The 19,734-nt window shown below is 45.1% G+C and overlaps 1 protein-coding gene across 1 annotated transcript in view; it reads right to left on the reverse strand.

The window, feature by feature from the left end:
- Positions 1–2,303: 2,303 nt before the first annotated feature.
- The window catches only part of LOC144493097 (uncharacterized), a 78,390-nt gene continuing 60,959 nt past the window's right edge, over positions 2,304–19,734 (reverse strand). The window contains exons 5-6 of the mRNA XM_078211999.1: positions 7,099–7,236; positions 2,304–2,351 (exon numbers count right to left, since the gene is read on the reverse strand). Coding sequence (XP_078068125.1) covers positions 2,304–2,351; positions 7,099–7,236 — 186 coding nt within the window. The remainder of the gene's footprint in view (positions 2,352–7,098; positions 7,237–19,734) is intronic.

Consider the following 19,734-nt stretch of genomic DNA (forward strand, 5'->3'; position numbering starts at 1 on the left):
CTCAGACCACAAACTTCATAATAATTGCATTTTAGCACATAATTAGATTAATCATTCTGTTTACTCCAGCAACGTCTGACAAAGTTGTCCATCGAGCGGTATTTTTTTAAATCTGATGCAGTTGTCTATAAATAAAGTGCACAAATCAATCTAATTACATCGGAAGTTATCCAGTCATCAAGTTCCAAACAACAGACTACCCAGCTACCCTTCACTTTTAAAATCCCCAAAGTGTAAACAAATAGATGAGAGCTTGGTATCCCTAAGTGTGTAGTATAGCTACCCTGCCAGGAAATTGTAATTGAAGACAATTAAATAAACCTCAATGCAGTGTATTAATTAAGCAAGGTTAGACCTGGTGTACAAATTCATTTAATAATCTATACCGCATTCACTTTTGTACATGTGACACACTGAAGGCCTTTGCTATAATAGGCTGAAGTGCTTGACATTTAGTTTTAACAAGGGAAACAAAGGCTAGAATTTTCCCTTCCTGTCCACCACGGGAATCGTAGCGGGTGGTTGACCTCGGGTGGGATTTTCCGGCCTTGGGATGAGCATGGACGGAAAGTCCCGCCAATGAGTGGGATTCCTCCCAAAAAATTCTTTGTTTGCTCCTCCTTCCTCAACCGTAATTTCCCACCTACAGTTGTTGACAGGGCCCTCAACAGCATGCGGTCTATCTCCCGCACCATGACCCTCACCCCCTCCCCTCCCTCCCAGAACAAGGATAGAATTCACTTAAAAACTGGAGTAAATGCCGCTGGTTTCTTCGGCGGGATTTTCAAAATGAATCTCTCACATTCTGTGCATCACAGAGTGCCCTAGAGTGAATGACGCTAAAAATCAGTGGATGGAGCCTATTCCCACTGGAGAGGCCGGCGCATGCGCAGTAGCTCCCACTGCCAGCTTCCCGATCACTGGCCAGCTCCGTGAGCCCCCATTGCTGGCTGTGTGATGCCCCCACACCCCGATCGCTGACCTCCCGGAACCGCCCCCCGACTTCAGTACCAGGCCCACTAATCAGATTTAAATCCATATTTGAATAATTTATTCAGCTCCGTGCCAATTTCTGCCATGGAGCTGATGATGTTGGAAATCTGGTGGCCAGAGACAAGCAGAGGCCATGGTGCCCAACGGGAAGCCCGCTACACGGCCTCCGCTTAAATCTCCCGGCCCGCTGGAGCAGCGCAGCGGGCTGGGAGAATCGTCCCCATTATGTTTCCTTCTGCGTTGTGGGCATTCTATAGTTCTTTGGTTCTGTGGTAAATGGCTGTCACCTGTGATCCAATAGACTCAGAACTACTGAATTAGTAAAGAGTCAACCACGCTGGTATCTTGAGACTGGTTCTTCAGTAACCCCTGCTGGAAGTGTTTATGTCTGAATTGCATTATTCTTATCGGTGATGACCTCTCACGTTGAAGATTTCAACTCTCCCTGCTGCAGAATCCAGGCCAGTGGAGTGAGGTGCAGTTGAAACGGAATGCGGTCTTACCTGTTCACTTGCACACTGCTTTGGCCAATTTACACGTCATTTTAAATTGGATGGAGCAAGGGTACTTGCCCCAATCTACCATGATCTACTTTAAATACACAGATTGGGCTCTGTGATTGAGACCTAGCCTTCCATTTTCACTTGACATCTGAGCATGGTAGCAAGGCAAAACAACGGCCAGGCCCAGGGAGGACGGTTTATTTTTTAAGTTTCCTTCTGGGGCCAAGAGGAGCACGACTGTCCTCTCGGGTCTGTAAGGAAATCTTAGGGACCTGTTACTTTGGTCTCCCCAACCTCTGGCAAACACTCAAGCAAGATTCTGAGGTGGCAATTGTAATGACTTCAACAAGGTCCATAAGTTGGACTTCTGCAATATGAGCTCCCTAACTGAGATCTTGCACAGTTGATGCCTTCCGTACCCGCTGGGCACCACAGAGACTGGGGTGTATTATTGACCCCTTTAATCACATTTTAATTTGATGGTTTAAGTTTCCTTTCCGCTGTATCTTTTGTTTCAGGCGGTTCCCCTCCTTTTAGGGAGTTGCCCCTTTTGAGTTGTCCCTAAGTTAAGTTGATTTTGTTTATTTGGTTGGACACAAAAAGATGTCCCTAATTGAGACCTCTGAAGTCTGCCCAATCAGGGAGCTCTACAGAGATATAGAATGTGGAGTGCCCAGGTCACCGGCACTTGGGGTGAATACTCTGCACTGGGAAGTACCTCCTGAGTATTACAAACCATTGTAAATAAGTCTGTTTTGACGGAGGGACACTGGCCTCTCCAAAGTTATATCAATAATGAATATTGCATTATCCATCATCAACTTCCTTTTGAATGATATACTTTGACAAAACCATCTTTACAGTAAATAAAAACAGAAACTGATCAAAAATACACACTTGAAACATTATATCCTGTATTTTCTTTTACAATATTGACTGGCCTGCTGTACATTTCCAGTATTTCACAATTTTAATTTTTATTTGCAGCATGTTCTTTCTTTTCTATGAAATAATTTTTTTTAATGGCACCATTTTTACAACTTAATTGCACCATTCTCAGGAGACAATCCCTCTTTTTAAAAGCCTTTCACAAAGGCCGGGATTCCTGCCCACCCCCCCACCCGGGGCAGTGTTTATTGTGGCGGAGGTGGCTTGCCAATGGCCGCCAGCTGTGCCGCGGGGGAGCATGCCACTGGGTATCACCCTCGGTGGGACTGGAAAATCCTGTCAGTGGGAAGGGCTGGAAAATCCCGATCAAAGTCTTGGTACCTTTTCAATGCAGTCATGTCCACTTCGTACTTGGGTCGCATTGGTACGTGGCTCCCGCAGATGTAGTACAGTCGATCCACTCTGTGCGGCACAATCTTTCAAAGGATTGGACAATTAGTGATTCCCCCACAACAATTACTCTCCCCTGGACTAATTCCTGGCAGAGTAAATACAGAGCTGTCACAATTTCATTCATATCAATGAGGGAGATTTTATCAAGCTCGTAAGAGTTACTCAGCCAGAATTATTTTGACCATAAGTTAATAATTAACAGTGCATTAATAGAAAGTCAGCTGCTAATGCTTTTATCTGAGTCTTTGCAACTTCTGCAACAACAGGGCCAATATGATATGAAGTCAGTCAGACTTCACATTGCATACAAAATACAATATTAGCAACAGAATCATTTAAATGATCCATTTGGTTATTTTGTTGCGGAAGTCATGTTTTCACTGGCATCTCCAGTGGATACCAGATAAAGCAGCCAGGAAATGTTCATTCCCCAGCCACATTTGCTAATGTATTTAGTATTCCTCATTCCTTCAGATCAATTTGAAGGGCTTCTTAATCTTATGATTACCACAGCTTTAATGATATTTTAATCTTTTTTTATTATTTTCTAATTATGTTTATGTATTGTACATTCAATACATTCCTCACATAATTATAGATGCAAATGAGGTCTCCATGTTTCCAGTGAAGTGAAGTGGAACAGAGGCACTTTCTCAGGAAATTCCCAGCGAGTGTAACTAAGTTTCCTCATCTCTACATGATGTATTATACTGAAGATGCAAAGCTCAATTATTTTTGTTTCATAGTGTACCTTCCTGAGTTTAAATGCATAATTCACTCAGATACTTATTGTAAATGACTTTGAGGGGTTACACAAAATATATTTTTAAAAATCTGTAGGAATCATTTTAACAGTCACGGTGTGCATTATGTTTAGTCACATTTTGGCTGCAAGTGCAAATTTCACTGGTGTTTTAACATATTGGCCAGGATTTACTGTGGATGACCGGGGTCTTGCCGACAAGTTGAAGAACTGGTAGAAGCCCCATTTTCTCTGGAGGTAATCAGGCACTTACTGGGACAGCACAGGTCTCCCATCAGATAAAGCCCCCAGTGGGGCAGAAATCCTGCCCCTAAGAGGTTTTCATTTGTGGGACATGGCCATCGTGGGCTGGCTAGCATTTATGGCCCATCCCTTGTTGTCCTTGGAGGGTAGCTGAAAGTCAACCACATTGTTGTGGCTCTGGAGTCACATGTAGGCCAGACAAGGTAAGGATGGCAGATTTCCATCCCTAAAGGACATTAGTGAACCGGGTGGGTTTTTCCGACAATGGTTTCATGGTCATCAGTGGATTCTTAATTCCAGATTTTTAAAAAATTGAATTAAAATTCCACCATCTGCTGTGGTGTGATTCAAATCCGGGTCAGAACATTAGCTGAGTTTCTGGATTACTAGTCTAATGATAATACCACTAGGCCATCGCCTCTCTTAGGAGCCAGTGCCAGTCAGAGGCTGGCAGCTCTCCAGTACCAACAGAGTCACTGAATGCCACTACATTGGGACAAGGATGATGAATGCATCCCCATATAGAGAAAAACATGGAAGGAATGGGGGTTACAGGGAGTAGGTTTCTGGGTAGGGGGTTTGGAAGCAAGGGCAAGAGGTTTGCTTCCTGCAGGGCTCTTCCCTTTACAATTCCGGGTCCCTCAATCAGGAACGCCTACCCTTTTCGGATGGTGAGTGCCCCACCTCCACGGTTGACTATCAATGGCAGAAGGATGAGGCCCTTCTAGCCTTCACACCCCATACTTGATGGGAGAGAAGGCAGAGGGTGGCGAGATCTCCACTCCCACTGTCCCACCTGATCACATAACCCAGCACCCCCCCAACCCACTTGCAAACTTACCTCAGGGGAGTGGGATGTGGCATTAAATTCTGACCATTGAATTTATGTAAATTAGATTAACAGTATAAAAAATTCACATCTATTTTTATATAAAAGTGCTGATTGATCAAGAGGTGAATTATAAATAATAAGAACATTGGTAATACAGAATTGGAACATTTATAAGGAATTTTTTACAAAATAGTGCATATATTAAACACAATGAAGAGTTGCTACTCATCATAATTTGTGATCTACTTCTTCCCCTCTCTATTTTGCATTAGCTTCCCAATTCTCCTCAAGTTCTCTGTCTTTCCAACTTTAAGCTTTTTTTCAGATAGAATCCCTACAGTGCAGAGGAGGCTATTCGGCCCATCGAGACTGCACCAACAACAATCCCACCCCGGCCCTATCTCTGTAACCCCACGTAACCATGCTAATACCCCTGGTGCTAAGGAGCAATTTTAGTATGGCCAATCAACCTAACCTGCACATCTTTGGACTCGACAACACCTGCCCCTCCTCCTGCTACCCTTAATTGGAGTCTATACTTTCAACTTTCTAGGCATAAAAATATATGAATTAAGAGCATGAGAAGGCCATTTGATCCCTCGAGTTTGCTCTGCCATTCAATAAGATCATGGCTGATACGCCACACTCTGTATTCCATGCCTAAATGCCTCTGACTCTCCAATTTAAGAGCCCTCTTTAAACCTATCCCTTTGATCGTACATTTTTGTCAGCCCCTCCTCATATTTCCTTCCTCGATTCAGTACCCCATTATAGCTTGGTGAAGCTTTTACTCCATTGATATTGCTATAAAGATGTTGCTTTAAAGATGCTATTAAACTGGAAGAGTGCAGAAGAGATTTACAAGGATGTTGCCAGGACTCAAGGGACTGAGTTATAGGGAGAGATTGGACAGGCTAGGACTTTTTTCTTTGGAGCGTAGAAGACTAAGGGGTGATCTTATAGAGAGGTGCGTAAGATCATGAGAGGCATGGATAGAGTGAATGCACTCAGTCTTTTTCCCAGGCTTGGGGAATTGAGAACTAGAGGGTCTAGGTTTAAGTTAAGAGGGGAAAGAATTAATGGGAACCTGAGGAGCAACCTTTTTACACAGAGATTGGTGAATACATGGATCCGCAGATACATGGGTAGGAAAGGTTTAGAGGGATATGCAGGCAAATGGGGTTAGCTTAGATGGGCATTTTAGTCGGCATGGACCAGTTTGGGCTGAAGGGCCTGTCTCCATGCCGTTGATTCTATATGAAATTACCAGCTGCAGATCTGGGGTGTTTGTGAAGTGTAGTTCAGAAAGTTCTCAAATCTTTAAGCTTAATTTCTGGCTGCGTGTATTTTAGTTTGGCTCTCCGGCATCCTCAGTGTATAGCACAGGTGGCTGCTGGGAGGATAAGGATGGTGAATTCTCATCTTATATTAAAGTTAATCAGATTCCAGTGAGTAGAGATACAGGGTAACAGGTCCAAACCTCTTATCGGTTTTTGAATCCGTGATGTTTTTACAGCACAGAAACAGAATATTTGGCCCAACAGGCCTTGTTGGTGTTTACACCCCACACAAGCAATCCCTCACCTTACTTTATCCCATTCTATCAACAGAGTGAAACTAGAAAGCTTATTATCTTCACAAAAACAGAGAAATTCAAGAGTAAAATATTACCAGACCTGGGGTTGCACAGTGGCACAGTGTTAGCACTGCTGCCTCACAATGCCAGGGACATGGGTTCGATTCCTGGTTTGGGTCACAGGCTGTGTGGAGTCTGCACATTCTCCCCATGTCTGTATGTGTTTGCTTCGTGTTCTAATTTCCTCCCATAGTCCGAAAGACGTGCTGGTTAGGTGCATTGGCCATACTAAATTCTCCCTCAATGTACCTGAACAGGTGCCGGAGTGTGGCGACTAGGGGATTTTCACAGTAAATTCATTGCAGTGTTAATGTAAGTCTACTTGTGACACTAATAAATAAAAAAAAGTTTGCTTCAAATGAGTGCAACACTTTTGTATATGTGAATATTATAGAGAAAAGATACGCAGGTTAGGTTGATTAGCCATGGTAAATTGATCTTTACTATCAGGGGGGTTAGCGGGGTAAATACGTGGGGTTAAGGGGATAGGGCCTGGGTGAATTGTTGTCGGTGCAGGCTCCATGGGCCGAATGGCCTCCTTCTGCACTATGATTCTATGAAAAAGAAATGTTGGTTTAGCAAAACTTTCTGCAAGGTTTTAAAACACAAATATCATCAGGAATTGAGGTGAATTTTGCCAAAAGTTAGATGCCATGTTCTCAGTGTTGAATGTGCTAATACTTTTTCAAATACCTTGAAGGCACAGTTTTTTGAGATTTCAATGAGTAAGTGCAATTAAGTTGAATCCCATTGCGAGGTGCTCAGGGAAATTAAGCTAATGATTTACCTGTGCTATTTGTTTGAGGGCCTTACACTGCCCTATGGCCCTCTGGTTTTCTTGTAAACGATTCACTTGCTGACTGAGAGCAGCTTGCTGGTCTGATGCAGCCCCACACCTTTGGCTCCTAGATCTGTGATTGCAGGCCTGCAAAAGATCAGGATCCAATGAAAATGCACAACTGCTCCACTTGATACATTTATTATTCCAATACTCATTACAAACCACTGACTCCCACAGCTGTCTTGACTACAGCTCCTTACACCACCTTCCCTCCACGCCATTCTCCCAGTTTCTCTGCCTCTGTTGCATCTGATCTGATGATGCCACCTTCGAAAATGACATTTCTGAGATGTCTGCCTTTTTTCCTTAACCGAGGTCCCCTCACCCCTGTGGTTGACAGGGCACGCAACCGGGTCCAACCCTTATCCCGCACCTCTGTCCTCACCCCTTCCCCTCCCTCCCAGAACCATGATAGGCTCCCCTGGTTCTCACTTTCCACCCCACCAGCCACTGCATTCAAAGGGTCGGCTTCCGCCATTATCTCCAACTCCAGTATGATGCCACCATGGAACACATCTTCCCCTCACCATCCCCTGTCAGTGTTTTGCAGGAGCTATGCCCTCCATGACACCCTGGCCCACTCCTCCCTCACCCCCAACTCCTCATCCCCTTTCCAAGGCACCTTTCCTTGCAATCACAGAAAGGGACATCCTTCCCCTTTACCTTCTCCCTCCTCACTGTTCAAGGCCCAAACATTCCTTTCAGGTGAACCAACTTGCACTTCCTTCAATTTGGTTTACTGCAATCGCTGCTCCCAAGGTGATCTCCTCGACATTGGGGAGACTAAACGCAGACAGGGTGACCGCTTTGTGGAACACCTTCACTCAGTTCGCAAGCATGATGCTAAACTTCTTGTTGTTTGCCACTTCAATTCAGCATCCTGCTCTCATGCCCATATGTCTGTCCTTGGCCTGTTGCAATGTTCTACTGAAGCCCAGTGCAAACTGAGGGGATTGGAATTGTATAGAGCCCTCTTGGGCTGTACAAGTCAAATTGAACATATACAGTGAATATTACATGCATCACAATTGTAATGAAACACCTCAGAGTGCAACCTGATCTATGTAGACAACTGAAATACCTTTCTACCATTTGTAATGGCCATTTTGAAATGTCTGTAATGTTTCTTTGACTGTATTGAAGCATTTCAGAGTGCAACATGTTGTATGTAGAGAAACTGAATATTATTGCACTGTGTGTGATGGTCATGTTGAAATGTTTATAAAGTTCTTTCAGAAATTTTACCAATAAAGTATGTTTTTTCTAAAAAGAATTATTTATTTGCTTCTCGGTCTTTTGACTAAGATCAAGCATGAGATCAGGTGCAAAGCTTTTCTTGTCAGCTTAGATCTAATATGTCTCTCTTGTGGGGACCATGAATTGGATTCAATTTGAATTTGAATTGGTTTTTGGAGCAAGCAAGGAGATGGATTAAGGGCTTGCCCCATCTACTCGACACGTTGGCTTTGTAACTCTGAGCAAGCAATAATTTTTTTTATAACTATTCATCTACTGCAACAAAAGAAGTCAAATTCTATTTTTACTAAGTAACGCGCTAATATAATTTCTCATCCTTCGGGGATCAAGAACAGCTTCTTCTGTGCTGCCATCAGACTTTTGAATGGACCTACCTTGATTAAGTTGATCTTTCTCTATATCCTAGCTATGACTGTAACAGTACATTCTGCACTCTCTCCTTTCCTTCCCTTTGAACAGCATGTTTTGTCTGTATAGCGTGCAAGAAACAATACTTTTCACTATATACCAGTAATGTGACAATAATAAAGCATCAAATCAAATCAAATTCCATGACTCTTAATCATTCTGTGAAAATTGTAAAGGAGCCACCCCTATAGCATGGCACTCTACATTATTTGTCAGGGAACTTGATTCATTTCTCTGTGTTGCTGGTTATTCCTTTATGGGCTGTACCTCATGTGCTCCCGCTGAGCGTGTTTTGGGTTGGGGGGCGGGGAGGGGGGGGGGTGAAATTAGTAGCCCACCCACCATATTTAAGAAAGTAAGCAAATGTCAATTAGGTTTGTTACCATGTCAGCTGATCCTGATAATATGCTGCCCAAACCGGAAAATGTTTGTTGTGGGCAGTCTGGTGGGAGCGGGCAGCCCAATTAAAAAAAAACTTCTTCAAAGGCTGAGAAAAAAAGGAGGGTTCAATCTTTGGGGGCCACCCTTTGCTGATTGGGGGGCAGCCCCTCTCTATCATGCAGCCTCCCCCCCCCACCCTTTCTTCCAACTCATCCACAGCCTTGATCCCACCCCCAAACACCCAACCCCCCTTCCTGACCTGCCCAATCCCTCCTTGCCCCAGACTTACCTGCTCTGGGGATCCATGATCTTCTTTCTTCTTCTCCGGAGGTGGCCACTAAAGTGCTCATGGTACTGCTGGGACTAATGGAACTGCTGGCCAATTTGATTGGCTGGTGGATCCAGAGGGTTAGGTTGGATCCCCAGTTAGGTTGGAAGTCCCACTTGGCCCTCGTTTAGCGGCCCTCAATGCATGATGGTTGCATGGCACATCGACATGGAGCATGTTGGCTCCACACTGACCTTGCTTCAGGTGAAGGGGATGTCCGTCTCCACCATATCATTCAACATCACACTTCTTTTCTTCTTAGATTTTGAGTTTCTTCTGCCTTTTCCTGTTTTCATTTTGGGCGGATGGTATTGCGTGGAAAGGAGCCATGACTTGCATTTCAGTTATTTCTGAAACACTTACTAAGATATGTTCTTCACTATTAAACGTACAAATGGTTGCTTTCAAAAGTCTAAACAAATAATCATACTTGTAACTTCAGTTGATAAACTGATTTCCAGATTCCAATGCAGAGTTGAACACTGCATTGAGCTTTTGGATTTATTTTGTTAATGGACAAACTAGAAAAAGTTAGGGTCCCAAAACTGATATCCTACGCAGTGTTCTCCCACCACCTCCAATACCCATTACCCCCTCTGGCCTTGACATAACTCCTCCAACATGTAAAATTGGTAATAAGGAGGCCTACATTTCAGATTAGTAATAAAGCACAAAAGGGCAAATTGGAAGAAATACGGGCTCAGATCTTACCGTCTCTGGATATTCAGATGGATGTATCCTCCAAGATGGGCCATGGGGCCTCTCGGAAGTCCCCAATGCAAGGACCCTCTGGGAATTGTTCAGGAAATTTAAACTTCAGATGGGCATTTCCCCTGCTCCTCAAGAACCTCCAAAAAATCAGAGTCGGAGACATTGAACAGTTCCACCTAACTTTAAAAACACCCAAGATATATTAGTCAGAAAAACACCAAGTCTAACTTTTTTATTCATTAGTGGGACATGGGCATCACTGGTTGGCCAGCATTTATTGCCCATCCCTAGTTGCCCTTGAAACTGAATGGCTTGCTAGGCCATTTCAGAGGGCAGTTGAGAGTCAATCACAATTCTTGGGTAGCTATTCATCCGACACTGCTGCCTCCCCACCACCACCCCGCCCCCCTCCAGTCCACAACTCCTCACTTGACCTCCCAATTCCCTTATTGACCTCCTGACCCAACCTGACTAGACCTTATCCCCAACACCTCACCAGCCTTTCCTCACTGCCCGATTCCTCATCAGCCCACCCGGCTCTCCCTCAACCCCCAACCGGAGGATCCCCCACATCCGACTCCCCACCCCGACCCAACTTGGCCAGCCCCCTACCCATGTACCCACTCAACCAGATGCCAATCTATCCACCTACCACCCTACCTAACTACCACCCTATCCACCTTACTCACCTGCCACTCGTCAACCAACCCACCTACCCTATCTCCTTATCCACCTTACACCCTTACATGTTTACATTGCCCCCTACCCCTCATCCACCCTACACCCGTACCCACTTACCTTACCCATCTGATCCCCCTTATTAACTCACCTTCCCTTTTTAAATTAATTTATGGGATGTGGGCATCACTGACGAGGCTGGCATTTATTGCCCTCGAGAAGGTGATGATGAGCTGCCTTCTTGAACCACTGCAGTCCCTCCATTGCTTTTCAAAGAAGCTTTCGGACTCCTAAATTCTTACAGAATCCGACAGCTCGCGGCATAAAAAGGGGGCATGGTTTCTGCATGGATTCTCTCCACTGCTCCTTCTGAGGATCGCTGCACTGATTCCGTTCTGCAGGATCCTCCATTGAAACGTTCTCCTCGGAGGAAAGTATGTGTGTATGTTTTTGTCTGAACAGAGTCTGATATCAAAGATTCAGGCTGTTTTCACACAGGTAGTTATTAGAATGGGAAATGCAATAGCAGAAGTGAATTGATGTGAAACCAACAATTTTAAAAGGTATTGGATGAATAATACTAAAGGCATGAAGGAAGAGTAGAAAATGCAATCTGCGTAATTAACTGCTACATGGAGAGTGTATATGGAGATGGGGTAAGTGACTACTTTACCAAATTGTCCACAGTGTAGTTTTTTAAAAAGTTTTATTTTGAAGTTTATTAGTGTCACAAGTAGGCTTACATTAACACCGCAATGAAGTTATTGTGAAAGTCAACGATTTGTTACTCCATAATACTTCGACATTTTTAGAGTTACCAACAACGCAACGACTGTTATTAGTGCACATTAACCTTTCCAGAATAAAAGTCACAAGAACAGTTTTATTTGTCCACACTTTGGTACGTGATAACAATGGAGACAATTCATTCAGCCTTGCATAGAGTCAGAGACTTCACAGCGAATGTCTGTCTTATCAATTAGGGATAAGTTGAATTTTTGACTTGATGGTTATAAACTGCTCACATGACAACGGAAAACCAAAAGAAAATCCCTGGGTGGCTGTAATTTGGGAGCATTAGTTTTAAATCTCCGCACCAAGCTCTATCTCCATTGTGATTCCATTCCTGTAAGTGTCATAGGAAAATAGCATCATAAAATTCAATTAAAATGTTGGCAGACAGCATGTTTTGCTACACTGGTACACCTAGTAATTTAATTTCCAATTCATTTCTGCTGATATGTGCATAAAGCTAGACAAGTGGCTATTTTTCTAAATTAACCTTTCCTTGTACTCACCTGAGGGATCTCACAATGTGTGATTTACAATCACTTACTGGCATTTGATCCCGTTACTGAAGAAGAGTACAGAATCAGTTATAGGAGACTTGACGCTTTAATCTTTTGCAACCCCAGATGCAATTCTTTCATCTTAAAGAGAGTAAATACCAGGCACTGATCACAGAAAATGCAACATATATATGATATGATTTAAAGCCTTGGGAGTGATTTGAGGCAAGTGGCGGTAGTGCTCCAGGTCTGGTGGCAAATTATTTGACACCTCATTGTTGTCAGTGAGATGGTCATTCCTATCTTGTCCACGATTTTCCACTCGGAAACCGCAGGGAAGTGTGCGGGTGAGTGTTTGTGTGTATGGGGACCTGATATAGAAGTAACAACCAGTACCCCAGGACAAATGAAGAGGACCAGCCTCCACAATGTTGCAGTCCCGACCTGCCAAATGAAATGAAGTCCCTATGGCTACAAGTTATTTACTGGATTGGCCCCTATGGTGGCAGGTTTGGGCACTTTTACCACCAGAAAAACATAAGAAATAGGAGTATGATTTGGTCATTTGGCACTGGAAAACCTTCTCCAACATTTAAAAAAAATCATTCTTGGGATTTGGCATCGCTGGCTGGGCCCATCTCTAATTGTCCTTGAACTGAGTGGTTGCTCGGCCATTTCAGAGGGCATTTTAATAACCAACCACACTGCTGGAGGTCTGGAGTCACATGTAGGCCAGACTAGGTAAGGATGGCAGATTTCCTTCGCTAAAGGACATTAGTGAACCAGATGGGTTTTTACAACAATCAACAATGGTTGCATAGTCATCAATAGACTTTGAATTCTAGACTTCTATTGCATCCACATACATGATCCTTGCATAAACATTGAGACCAGTAACTTTCGGCAGAATTCCCTGTTTTTGAGACTAAATATGGTGATGGATGGTTCTGGCAGCAACTTTCTTCCTGGCCAGAATGGCAAAATCCCATGCCAGATTCTGCGTTTGAAACCCCAGTAATTGTCCACAGATAAATTCCCCTGAGAATTACATGGCTGACCAGCAGCTGATTTATCTGCTTGCCCTCAGCTGGTGGGTTCGAAGGTCTTGGCACAACATTTAAACACCAGTCCAGCGCACTCCTATCATTCTCTCCAGCCCAACTGTCTTCACCAGACTTTGCAAGATGTCAGCAACACAGAGGCAGAAGGCTAACAGTCTCAAGTGGAAATCTGTTCCTTCACTCACCCTAGCCCATGATCTGAGAGATGACCATGTCTCATTTGGACCTCTACCCACCGTACCTGCAGTCTTTGTGTATCCCTTTCCATTAAACAATATGCTATCCCTTTGACCCCTTGTGTTTGGGCTTCTCATGTAGCCTCGTTGGGGTCCAGGTTCCCTCCCCTCAATCTTGCCTCTGCGTTTGTCTTCTTCATCCACCTCCTTGCCCCTCTGCCTGCCATTGTGAGCCCTCACCCTTCCCCCTCAAATTTGCACAACCCTCCTTCTTCACTGCCCCCCTTGACTTCATCAGGTCAGGCCGCCACCAGTGTCCAACACTCCGCCTCTCCCCTGGTCTCACTTCACATTCCACCCCTGGTCAGACTTCGGAGCTTTGTAGTGGTGACTACATGAGTCCCACAGCACAGTGCTGTCCAGATAGACACTAGTATGTGGCACCGGGGAGGGGGGAAGGAGAATGCTGTACTCCCCAACCCCAGGCACAGTACTGAACATGACTCGGTGACACAGGAGGGTCCAAGGGTTCAATAGCACAGTGTTGTCCATGACGACCAGCTTGCCAAGGAGATGGAGGGCAGGAACTGGTCTGCCTCAGCAGAGCAGTGAAATGCGTATCAGGAGCAGCGCAGCTTGACAGCAGAAAGGCTTTGTCCATTCACCTTGAAGTCTCTGGTGAACTGAGAACCGTCTTGTTCATGTCACTCTTTATCAATCGAGTTTTAGACCAATGTAATTTCACACTGCCATGAGACAAGATTGGAAGGCCTGGCACAATTCTGGCGGGCAGCTGTTTTAGTAAGATGCAAAGGATACAATGGTGTTTACACCACCAGCCAGCGTGAAGACCAACCCACCATTAACCCGCCATAGGGACAATTGCAACGTGATTTTATGCTGGTGGGTTGCTGACTTTTTGGGCGGGGCTTTCCGGCCACACTTGCCCCAAGACTGGAAAATCCTGCCCGAGGTCAACGGACCTTTTCATGGTCCGTGTCCCGCCCGCTATGATTCCCGTGGCGGTTGGAATGGGACAATTCTGCGCTTTGGCTCCCGCTAGATTCTCTGCTCCCGCCCGCCACCAAACCCACCGCAGGCGGCAATGGGAGAATTCCACCTTTTGTGTTCAGTATCTTTCGGTATGAGTAAGGTGCACTGAAAATTTCAGAACAGAGATTGATAGATTTTTGTTAGATGAACATATTAAGGGATATAGGTCAGGTAAACAGAGTTAAGATGGAGATCCGCCATGATCTAATGGTTTGTACAGGCTCAAGAAGATGAATCACCTGCTATGTTTCTAGGTGATATTTTTGAATTGTGCATTACTGTGATAGATTACGGCCGAAATTCTTTGGCCGTTCACGTTGGTGGGATTCTCCGTTCCCGCCGGCAGTGCGCCCCCGCCCGCCTGTCAATTCCCATCAACAGCGGCGGGACCAGAGAATCCGCCGCTGGCAAATAACGCACCACCTCCCGCCGGCGGCAAACATACGGCGGGGGGGCTGGAGAATCTCACCCTACATCTGTAAACGTGCAACAGTGCGCCAATGAGTGAGGCTTGGTTGTGTTTGGGCTATTACAACTGCCTGTAAACATCAGAGTTTACATTCTAGGGCCTGGACAATCTGTAAACCATACCACAAGAAACGTAGGCCGCGATTCTTCCATCGCGACCCGCAACTTTTCTGGCGGGTCGTGGTGGGAGATGTGCGCCTGCGGCCTTGGACAGGGATTTGCGCATGCGCTGGGAATGCATGCGCATCTCCCAGAGCTGGTGAACAGTCGCCAGTCAGACCACGCTGGAAACCGGCAGGAAGGCAGGTAAGTTATTTGAATCTTTTAAAAATGTATTTTAAATATGTTTTAAATTAAATTATCAGGAACTTTCGGGTCCCAATTGAATCTCCCACTCCGCCAGGAGTACTTCATTCCAGTGGGGTTTAGAGTAGCTCTCCACGTTCGGGGAACTAGCGGGAGACCCCACTGGAATGAAGAGGGGGTAATCGGGGCCCCCCCAGAAGATCGGGTGCCCAATGCCTGGTGAGCAGTGCCAAGGTGCCCCCTAGGCATGGGCACCCTGGCACTGCCCAAGGGGCAAAGTGCCCATGCCTAGGGGGCACCTTGGCACTGCTCACCAGGCATTGGGCAGTGCCAAGGGGGCAGGGCCTATTGTGGACAGGTCGGGTGCATGCAGAGAGTTCCAGAACTGTCAGACTCTGCGCGAATGCCCCCCCCCCCCCCCCCCTTTCAATGAGATTCATGACTGGGACCTCTGCAGTGCACAGAGTGCGGAGATTCGGGTGAGAAGCTGAACTGAGAAAACAGTCGGGAATTAGAACAGTTTTCCCGCCAATTCAGCACTTTAGGGAGAATCACCCCTCTAGTTTCGACTCAAAACATAAAAACTTGCCTTTTAAAGAAACTAAAAATCAGAACCAAAGATATATAAAACTAAGTTTCAGACGTCCCTGGTCAAATATCAGTCCAGCTGATTCAATTCTCATGTGGTTTTGTTGATTTGATATTTGGCTTTTTTTTTACTCCAGCAGATCTTTAGAAGCAATAATGTCGGAAAAGGTTGATGGTCTGATGTTCTTGAATCAAGTCACACATTGAGCTATACGGCACATTGGAGACCGCTCTGACAAAAGAACATTTATCACAACTGTCAGCAAAAGCATTTTTGTCATATGTTTCAAATAAACTATCAGTGTGTTATTGGTATCCATTGATACTCTTGTCAATTTTCAGGACATCTTCACAATACAGTTGCCAGAGTAGAGTATACTGCAACAATTAGGCAGTCATAAATGATGGATGTATTCCTATTATGGAGTTCAACTCGAGACAAGCGCTAAGCCACGCACCCAGGCCTCAATTTTAAGTTTGCCACACAGTGCAAGGCAGTGGGATGAAGTGATGTCCCCAATTGTCTGTGGGAAACTCCAAACAAGGTGCAGCATATCTGTCAGTGGTGTTCTAACACAGCCACCTCATTTTACCTCTGGGTTTCTCATCCAATTAGCACCAAGAGGCACAACATGGACCCACATGACACAATCTCAACTCCAGTATTTAAAGGTGAAATCCAAATAGACAGCTTGAAGGAATTGGCTGTCAGAGAACTGGAACTGTCAGAGTGGAGTCCTAATGGAAGAAGGCTGCATTCTGTTTCAGTTCTGGTTATGCTCCTGGGGACTGTGCTGAGTGGGAGAAACATACTCTTTTCTCCCAGTAAGAAGAGGAAGCCTGTCGCTCACAGAATGAAGGTGTTGGAGAGGTTGTGGAAGAAGTTGGCAGCAGGAGGACCATGGTCCCACATTCCTGGGCCTGGGTTTTTGCTCCTGAGGTGGGTATGTAGTGTTGGAAAGTGTCCAACGCCTCAGGAAAAAGTGCCTAAATGGCAGCATCTTCATTCCAGGAGGTGAGTACGGGATGGAGTAAGGCCCATCATCCCTCAACACAGACCCATCACCCCTCAATGCAGGCCCATCACCCCTCAATGCAGGCCCATCACCCCTCAATGCAGGCCCATCACCCCTCAGCGCAGGCCCATCACCCCTCAGCGCAGGCCCATCACCCCTCAGCGCAGGCCCATCACCCCTCAGCGCAGGCACATCACCCCTCAGCGCAGGCACATCACCCCTCAACGCAGGCCCATCACCCCTCAACACAGGCCCATCACCCCTCAACACAGATTGGATACTTCATAATATACCTTGAGGATCTGGTCTGGTGCCCTGTTTGTGATCAGAACTCCCTCCCACCTGATGAAGGAACAACCTGTTCCGAAAGCTAGTGGCTTTTGCTACCAAATAAACCTGTTGGACTTTAACCTGGTGTTGTTAGACTTCTTACTGTGTTTACCCTAACACCAGACCAGAACCTCAAGGTATATTGTGAAGTCAGGCTCGACCCCAACAATTTTTCTTTTTTGATATAACTGTGAGGAAAGAATGCCTTGCCTCAAGTGTACTTCCACTGACAAACTGGGGATCATTTTATCAAAACAAACTTTATTCATAAAACAATTTAAGTATAAGTCTAACAAAATGAAACAGTTTAGCTCTTAATCATTGAACAATCTTTAGGCATGAAAAAAATACCCTTAACTTCTAACTTATCGCCATTTTAGCTCCAATTAAGCAATATTTCTTTTATAGACTTAAACCCCACTTTAAATATAGCCAGCAAAACACAGATATACTTGCTCTGACTTGAGTAACAGCTGTGGAGCTTTCAGAGAGAGAGCGAGAAAGAGAGCGCCTCTTCTATTTACCAGCTCAGTCACCAAATGCTCTTTTTAAAAATGAAAATGAAACTACTTTTTCTGCTGCACGGCCTGCTCCTCCCATTTCCAGTATCACATGACTATATGACCCTAATTCATCTTCTATTACTTTAATCAAATAAACACCCCAGGGGTCCCTTTCTTTCATAAACAAAAGCCCATTAAGCCTTTAGCTAAATAACCACTTACAAGGCTAAAATGAGTAACTATTCTGCTTTCCAGCATCTGTTATATTCCTACCAGGCAAACCAATTCTGTGTCACAAAACACTGAATCTTAAAGCAGTCCTCCTTAAATAAAAAATATATTAATAGCACAGTATCTTCATACTGGTGCTGCCAAATTCTGAAGTGGATTGTTTAAAAGGCCAATCATTATAGTGAAGGGGGTGTTTTAAGTTTACAGTTTGATCGACAATTCAAAGAAGTGATTAAAGGATAGCTGCCCATGACATGGAGTTATGAATACAAACATTTGCTTTCACAAGGGATTAGGTATTAGGGTGAAATTAAGTGTTTTGTATAGAATTTCATGGATGGGACTTTTTTATATAGTGAAATCTGCAATAGAGATTTAGAAATTTATTTCATCTTAGTATGGATGCTGAGGTGCCTGTTGTGTATACTGGTGAGATGGTATGAAAGGTATAGAGGCTACAGGTGATGGATGTGGGTCATGAGTTGGCATTAAGTTGGCTTGGGACCATATGTGACCTTGGGGGTGTGTGGCAGCATGATGTGAAAAAGGAAGGTGTGAGAGGTTATTGCAGTGGGTGGAGGGACTGGGTTTACATTGGAGGGCAAAAGAGGTGACTCATGTGGGGGCATGGAGAATAAAGGGCCATTTGGGGTGGGTGACCATAGGTTGGCATAAGTGGGTGGGAGCTGAGGGAGGGCTAGTGGAGCTAATGTATAAGGAAACAACTGGGATGAAGTCCCAGAGAACCAAGGCTGTTTTTTTGAACAACCAACTTGACAATTGGCAGCCCCAGAAGCCTCCAATATGTATCTGGTCTCCATCCTGTCCCTCCATAATGACAATCACACCGTTTGGGTAATATTTTCTGAGGTGGAGCTGGAAATTTCCCAAATCGAGCTACCTTCCTCGGGAACCAAAATCTGGCCTTGTCTATCAGTGCCATTGAGCGATAAGGTTGGGGAGAGTCACCATTGAATTTTCTGATGGTATAGAACCACAGCAGCAACCCAAGTGAACCGTACATGAATAAAAGCATCCCTGGCAGCAATGTGAGCAATCAGGGAAACATCACCTTCATCAATGGGTCCTTCCAAATCATCCAAGGAGGATCGGATCTCTTTGCCTCCTGCAGGCTCAAGCCTTGTTGTTGTGCAACTTTATGTGGAATAATATTAACCATTGATATCTGGAGACCCTGGCTGCTGCATATTAAAGGATACCTTCAGATCTGTCAAGGCATCTGAACCATAGCGCCAACAAGCCATCTGTTGATTGTGTGGTGTCCACTGCAATGCTGCTGGACATCAGTGGGTGGGTTTCTGACAGGTGGCATGGACCAAGTTTGCTGTGCATATCCCTTGTCACTTGGTAGCCACCCTCCAAGTTCAAAAAGATCAGGGAGCTGGGGCTGCCATAGGATGAAAGCTTCCACACAGCACACCTGTGTAAACAATTTTTTGTGCGCATATAGATGAAGGGGAGGCCATTGTGGTTCCCAAATACACCTGATTGATCTGGAGTGCCCGAGTTGTCAAGTGTGTGCAGTCTTTGACACCCTGCGCCTGTATAATCCCCCTCCACCCCAAACCTCCCCAGCAGAAGCCCCCTCCTTGCCAGTGCCTTCTGCCAGTGCCAAGGTATTGCATGGGCATGAGCCTCTCCCTCCGAGGCTGTACTTGCCTGTGCATCTCCAGTGGGGATTGTTTGCCAGGTCCCCATCTGTCCAGACCTATTGTAAACCCTGCTGACCTGATGCCATGCCGGCAAAGTCCTCATGTGGGCGCTAATACAGCGGGGA

The sequence above is a fragment of the Mustelus asterias genome, chromosome 4 (genome assembly GCF_964213995.1).
Source record: "Mustelus asterias chromosome 4, sMusAst1.hap1.1, whole genome shotgun sequence".
NCBI lineage: Eukaryota > Metazoa > Chordata > Chondrichthyes > Carcharhiniformes > Triakidae > Mustelus > Mustelus asterias.